Genomic DNA, 7,698 nt, shown 5'->3' on the forward strand with positions numbered 1-7,698 from the left:
GTATTTCTGATGTACTTAAAATACTTTTTTCGGTATTTGCTACTCAGTACTCCAAATACTTTCCTTCCTCGTCAAGCCATATCCAGCACACTTCCCGCCGTGTCGAGATTTTCAGCGCACTGGAACTAAACCCCCTTGTTGTCTTTCTTTGTTTGTCGGAATTCGGGAATCTGTCATTTATCCTCCTGTACAATAGACTGGTCCGACGCTTGGCCTTGCTTGTCAATAGTCAACTTCGTCAGAAAACGGTTCCTATTCATATTACCGGGTGAATCACCAGAGGATTGGGTACAAGAGAATCTCGGCATTTATTTCTTTGGTCACCAAAGCAATAAACACGCGCCAGAGGTTGAAAGACCCGAACGGACATACAGGAGGGATTACGACGTTTTGGGTCAGAACATATCAACACAGTTTACTTGGGTTCACCAAAGTTCACCAAACATTACTTGACACCAAGACGTTGCAAATGAAAGATATGATGGCTGATGAAGTTTATTCCTTTCATTTGTATGGCCACGTTCAGAATACGCGTTTCACTTACTGCTAATACTAAAGTACTTTAAAGAGTATCTTTAATACTTCTTAGAGTATTTAGTACTCTGCTCAAATTTAAGTTTTGAGTATTTTGTACTTTATTTCAAATGTTTTTTACGTAGTGTATTTAGTAGCTTATATTAAATACTTTTGAGCAGTATTTTGTACAAGTCTGCCCTTTCCCTTCACTCTTAAAAATGAACTTCACCACATAGCACGCTCCTAGCCAGCCATCACCCCGAATCGCGTTCACGCCCCAGATTTGTTGAAAACGGGAGGAGGAGCCTATTTTGTGCCGTGCATAATGACACAAAATAGGCTCCTCCTCCCGTTTTCAACAAATCAGGGGCGAGAACGTTGTCATTCGGGGTGATGGTTCGCTAAGAGCGTGCATTGTGGTGAAGTTCATTTCTAAGAATGTACGACGAATGTATCCCACGACCTGCTACTCCTCCATGGCGTGAGATAATGCCCAATATCTCGTTGCACATTCCGGGGCTAAGAAAGAACGGCGAATCCAGCTCACTGGAAGTCAAAGCAGGTGCTGAGAACATAATCGGTTGCACTTTTCACGCACACATGCTGGTGTTCACAGACGGCTCCGTTGACTCCAAGCGTAGAAGCGCTACTTCCTCCTACTATACATCATTCTTAGATCTGGTATGGCAGGGAAAATCAGTTCGATTCCCAATTGGTTTGCAACTGCTGAGCTTCATGCAATGCTACATGCAGCAGCTGCGGTGCTGGTCAAGAAAATCACCAAGGCTGTCATCCTCACGGACTCGCGTAGCACTATCCAAATGGTGGTCTCACATGCAATAGCCTGGTGTACCAGCACATCATGTGCCCAGCACAAGCTAATCGGTGGAGACATCTCCCTGCAATGAATACCATGTCCAAGTGTCCCCAGGATACTGTAGGAATTGCACGTTGGATGATGTCCTACACCACAAAGATTATTTCACTCAAAACCTCCCAGCCTCGTCTGCTTTGTCCATGAGTCTGAAATCGCCCAAAGACTATGAAACTTAAGCTTTCTAACTAACACTTCGTTTTTAGGGCCCTTCGCTTCATTTTTGCCCCATAGCGACATGGCACTGGTAAACGCCATTTTGTCGCCGAGGGAAACGCCATCAGTTACTAGAGTTTGGGGAGTTAAGACTGCGAAAGAAGGACCTACAAGTAGGTACCAGCTTTCGTATTTCTTGTGCAAGCATTCTCGAGTACACAGACAATAACTGTAGTCAGAGAAAATTTGCTTTTGAGGCCAGGAACCACTTTTTGTTGTCTCGGGGGCGATCTGCTCTACGCAGCAGCGTCACGCTGTTCTGAATGGAGCAGAAGTGTGGAACGATGCTACCATAGAAAGGTGGAGCTGCTTGCGACAGAAAGGGACCAGAAAAGTTGATTTCAGTGTGCCCTGTGTTTCAGTGTGCTCCATCCCCTTTTCTCCTATTGCTCCAATTCGACAACTACTGTGCAAGAAGACAGGTATCGACCAAGAAACAGCATTCACGGTCAAAGCCGTTCTCAGCTCCGAAAGCAGGAGGAAGTAGTAGTTCAAGGGTAAGTTCGCGCCTGTGCTCCGGAATAGATTCAAATTTATAGGCTTAGGCTTGCTTGAAGTCATCGGTTTTTTGAAGGGAGGATTCTAACGTTTCACTGACCTCCCGCCGTACTATGGACGGGAGGCCGATGTCTGTATAACGCTTTCTACAGGTCAACAGGTCCCTCCAAGCCCTACCGAACGACAACGGGAGGAGAGCTCTGGCTCGGGTGATGGAGACAATCCGCAAGACATGAATGTTCCTGAATGGGCACTTTGGCACCGGCCGCTCACCACCGGACAGGTGAGGCGAACGATTGCTACACTGCTACAACGACTACGACTCATCAGACACTACGACTTCCGTCTGAGGCTTCCAGGGGCGGTAGTGCCACACTCACGTCTGGTACAACTGCACAAGAACTTCCCGCACTCACAAGCCATCACAAGCAGCCACCCAACACCTCATGGTTGATCAAGTCAGATTAAACGCACGTACACCAGTTTGACGGAAGCAGGAGGGACGAGAAGACAGTTACCATCATCAGCCCCTGAGGATGTGCCTTCTCTGGGTCTCTTCTCTGCGGTACTCGCAGCACTTAAGGCAATTGTGTCTGCATTTCCTGGTGCGTCGAAACTGCCCGAGGTCCAAGCGCTCCTGGCACTGGAGGCATTTCTTTACCTCAGTATGACGGCATTGAACAGAAAGGCCATGGCGATGCAGCGTTATCCTCGAAGCTGTGTAACAGGCTCCCTTATTTTAAATCACATCTACAACAGTACAAGTTCCATTTGATAGCTGTATGCGAACACGGCATGGATGCTACACTCACGTCAATGGATACACAATCTATCGATCTAATCAATCCTCTTAATATATTGGAAGCCCCGGCGCTCGTGCTCGGTGACTTCAATGTCCACGGCCACACACAGCCTGTGGAAGACGAAAGACGGACGGCAGGGGAAGGAGGTTGTTGGAAGCACGGGGTGAATAGTAACATGTGCCTGCTGAACAACCGAGAGCCAACTTACATGCGATCCCCAACATCACTCGATGTATTGAACCTTTCGTGGTGCTCAGCCGACATAATTCGCCACTTGTCGTGCGCTACGGATGTCGACACCAGAGGTAGCGCTCATTTTCCTCTATATATTTCGCACGATAGACTGCCCCTCTCAGCAACTACTGGACCGATACTTTCATGAACTGGAGACTTTTTCATGAGGACCTCAGAACATCTGTGCACACCGGTATGTCCCCAGAGGCTTTCTCGCATTCATTAAATTCATTCAATTAGTTGCAGCATTCAGGACGCGGTGGTCATGTCTAAAAGGGTAACAGGACATGTCGGTCATTCACCAGCAATTACCATCTTAGGGCATTACGCCGCCGAAATGAAAGAACGGTTCGTTGGCGACTTACTGACATTGTGGCATACGCCGGATGAAAGCTAAAGTTACGAGAACTTAAGAAAGAAGACTGGAAGCGTTGGCGTAAGTTTCGTCATCATCTTTCACCGTTTGACTCGTCCACAAAGATGTGGAAGGCGGTATCATCTCTGAAGGAGGCGCCCCTTCAAAAGAATCCTCTCACGGCCTTGGCTATCGTTAGGGGTGTAGCGGCCTCCGCCGACGATGAAGAAGCGCGTGCTCCCGCCCACGCTCTCCACCACTTCCGTTTCCAACACCCGACGCCCGTTTCCGACATATCCACCTGGACCTAGTGCGACCTCTGCCCACGTCGTCCGGCCACTCCTACCTACTCACAATCGTGGATCGTTTCACGCGCTGGCCGGAGGCACTACCCATCAAGGACATGACTGCCAGCACTGTCGTCCGCGCCTTTCTGCACAGATGGGTGGCCCGTTTTGGGGCTCCAGCTGTCATTACTACGGACCGAGGGCGACAGTTTACTTCGCGACTTTTTGCTGATCTCTGCCGTTTTCTGGGAGCTCGCCACCATCAAACCACAGCCTACCATCCCTGCGCCAATGGGATCGTAGAGCGCCTCCACCGAACCCTCAAGAGCGCCCTCCGAGCCAATCCTTCTGACCAGTGGGTAGAGCGATTGCCCCTCATCATGCTGGGCATACGGTCCGCCACCCGGTCTGACTTCCCGCTCTCCCCTGCCGACCTGGTCTTCGGTGCCCCACTGCGTCTGCCCGGGCAATTCTTCGATGCAGCCTGCCTCCAGCAGCCGGCCCCCGATCCTCTCAACTTCGCCATCCGCTTGCAGGCTTATTGCACGGACTTACGGCTGCCTCCCACCCGCCCTTCGTCTCGACAAGTTTTTGTCCACCCTCAACTCGCCACAGCGACTCATGTTTTCTTGCGCCATGACGCCACGCGTAAGCCGCTGCAGCCCCCTTACGACGGCCCCTTCCTCGTCCACTCCCGCCAGGGCAAGACGTTAACCATCCGCCTGCCCAACCGTCTGGAGGTTGTTTCAGTCGACCGTGTCAAGCCCGCTTTCCTCCTTCCTGACGACTCGAGCGACCCTCCGGCGCCGGATTCGCACTGCCTGAGCGCGCCTCCTCCTCGTTCTCCTGCCCGCCGCGTCAGCTGGGCGTCTGGTCCACCATCGGTCCGCACTGTTCCGCGGCGACCTCTGGTTCAGCGGGGGGGCCCCTGTAGCGGCCTCCGCCGACGATGAAGTAGCGCGTGCTCCCGCCCACGCTCTCCACCCGGAGTTCATTCCATCCGCGGCCACCGGCCAATAAACATCTGCATTCCGCTACGCTCCTGGCCTATCTCTCTTAGCCGCGCTCACAGGGGTGTAGACGAAAACACGCTAGCGACGCACTTCTGTGTGGTACTAACTGCACCGTCGGTTGTCTCGACGACTCCGGTACAGCGTTGAAGCTTGTGAACGCCGGCTCGTCCCCGGGACCCGTTAAAATCACCTATGCCGCACAGCGAAACCTTGACAGGCGGTCACGCAGGCATTTCGAGTAGTTGCTCCCATCCTGAAACCAGGCAAGCCCCCAAGTGCCCTATCCTGCTTTTGCCCTGTGAACCTGACTAGCTGTGTGGGAAAACTGAAGAGAGATTGGTTTCGCATCGCCTCGGCTGGGGGCTCGAAAAGCAAGGTGTGTTCCCTTGTGAAATGGCTGAATTTCGTTGCCACCGAAGCTCCATAGATCCAGTTCTCGACCTATATTGTCTCTACAGTCCAACATGCACGTGCTCATCGTCGGATCGTCGTATCGATTTTCCTAGACATCAAACTTTTTTGGGGTATCCGGTTAACTCTTCATCTGCCTCCTTACGGACCGAACTGTCGCTGTCCGTACATCCCAAGGCCAAAGTCCCAAGCACCCTGTTCATCAAGGAGTCTCCCAAAGAAGCATTCTGAGTCAGACACTCTTTAATGTGGTGATGGCCGGCCTAAAATCGGTAATTCCTCGCAAAGTGTCGTTTTTCGTGCATGCAGATGATGTTGCCCTTTGGACAGTAGGAAAATCACACCCAGCCACTCAGTGCCGCTTGTAGCTGGCTTTGAATAATTTGCGTGCGTACCTCACGCAACTTGGGATGGACCTTTCGCCCGAAAAGTGCGTCGAGCTCCCTTTCACCCGCAAGGCTATGATAAATTTCTCTCTTCGAGTTGGTGCCAAGAAGCTTGAGCCTGAACGTTTCCATCGCTTCCTTGGCGTGGTAATCGACTCGAACCTGCGCTGGGCTCTCCACATTAAGCACCTTGAAACCATAGTGCAGCGATGGACCCCTGCAATTCAGCATATTTCTGGTTCAGGATGGGGATGTGATCAGCGCTCCCTGCTAGTAGTTCCCACGGCTTTGGTGAGGGCGACTGTGCTTTACAGCCTTCCTCTCCTGCACAGGATTTCAACAACAACATTTCAACATTAAATACCTTCGGACCCTGTTTGCCCGAAGCCTTCGTCGCTGCCTTGGAGTTCCAAGAATGGTTAAAACACGGCAAGTCCTGGCTGAAGCTGGTGAACTTCCGGTTGAGGTTCTACGTTAACGTGAAACGGCTCGGCACTTCCTACGTTCGCGCTCTCACATTCCCCGTCACCCGCTCCTCAGGAAGGTTCGATACCGCCCTGAAAGCGACTTCTATCGAGTAGCGCACAGGACACGCCAGTGTCTCACAGGCTTCGTAGCTAATAACGTAACAGGTAGCACCCATGGTGGGTTGCTGAAAGCTCCAAGGTTTACTTTATTCTACTAATTTACTAACTAACGTAACATCGCCGGAACCCCCTGGTCTCTGTCGGTACCACCGACCTTCGTAAGTCTTCCGAACCTTCTGCAAAGAAGAGATCAGGTTCCCCCTCACGTCCTTCGAGCTCATTTTTACGCTCTGGTGGGCGAGAAGTTTTCTACGGCTACAGCAGGGCATATACAGGGCAAATCCGCCTCGGCATTCGTCATACCGTCCGAAGGCGTAGTGCAAGGACGACCCCTTTCGCATCCAACCTCATCAGCAGCTGCGGAACTCTATGCAATCCTTCTCTTTCTGCAGCACATCGTTGATTTTACCCCGCGGAAATGGGCAGTCTTCACTGACTCAAAAGCTGCACTGCAAGCTATTGAAAAGTGTGTCATACGAGGCTCATCCGCATCCCCATTCACGGATGTGTTAATGGCTTACCATCATCTGTACGAAGCAGGCCACAGGCTGGTGCTCCAGTAGGTTCCAGCTCATTGTGGTGCCCTGGGGAATGAGCAGGCCGTCAGCGCCGCAGAAGCAGCTCTCTCGTATCGGAAGCGGACGAGTGTTGCACTGCTGGGAGGAAACCGTCGTTCCATTCTTCGACGCCTCGTGACACCCCTGGCTTCCCGCCAATGAACAACCGACATTCTGCCCCCATCTATGCTGAGCAGAGTTGACCCAACGCTCGCTTTCTGCATGCCACGAAACACCTCTCGTCAACATGCTGCATTAATTCATCGAATAGGACTCCTGGCTTTTACAGCTCAGTGGCCTTATCGCCTGTGACAAGTTGACAGTCGCAGATGCAGTCACTGCGGTGCTCTACAGGATCTGGAGCACATTCTCCTTCATTACCAACATTACCAACCTCCCCGAACCGCACTCTCCTGGTCTCTTAATCAGCGGGGCTCTCGCACCTTCTCTCTATCTAAATTGCTTTGTCCCTGGCCAAATCCAGCCCACCAACGCTCTGGCCTCAAGGCTATTTTGACCTTTTTGGACACAATAGGACGTCGGTTCTTATTGTGAGAGGGTTCATTATTTCATTCTCCCGCATCACCACCAGCAATGGAGTAGAGTACCGCCCTAGTGTGGAGTATACAGGGTGTCCCAGCTAAATGCGAACATATTTTTTAAAAATATATACATCAAAATTGCAAGATAGCATATGCTGAAGGGCACTTCTTAGGAGGGCATTAGCAAACCCCAGAGAAAGCACGTGAGGCTGTCTGGTGGCCGCATTGTATCATGGTCCCTAAAACAGATGATTATCATTTATCAACTGCCGTAACTGTGCTCAGACAAAACAGGTCAAGAACTGCTTCTTTCAACTGTCACACCAGATCGCTCATGGCAAAGACTTGGAGCCAATCTATCTCATTTTGAAGGAAATGAGTTCCTGCTTGTGGTTGATTATTACTCCCGCTTCCCAGAA

At 51.1% G+C, this 7,698-nt stretch overlaps 1 protein-coding gene across 1 annotated transcript; it reads left to right on the forward strand.

The window, feature by feature from the left end:
* Nucleotides 1-3,899: 3,899 nt before the first annotated feature.
* LOC135389695 (uncharacterized) lies at nt 3,900-4,736 on the forward strand. The gene has a single exon (XM_064619729.1). It carries the CDS (start codon nt 3,900-3,902, stop codon nt 4,734-4,736), a length of 837 nt encoding a protein of 278 aa, XP_064475799.1.
* Nucleotides 4,737-7,698: the final 2,962 nt, after the last annotated feature.

Source organism: Ornithodoros turicata, chromosome 3 (genome assembly GCF_037126465.1).
Source record: "Ornithodoros turicata isolate Travis chromosome 3, ASM3712646v1, whole genome shotgun sequence".
Taxonomy (NCBI): domain Eukaryota; kingdom Metazoa; phylum Arthropoda; class Arachnida; order Ixodida; family Argasidae; genus Ornithodoros; species Ornithodoros turicata.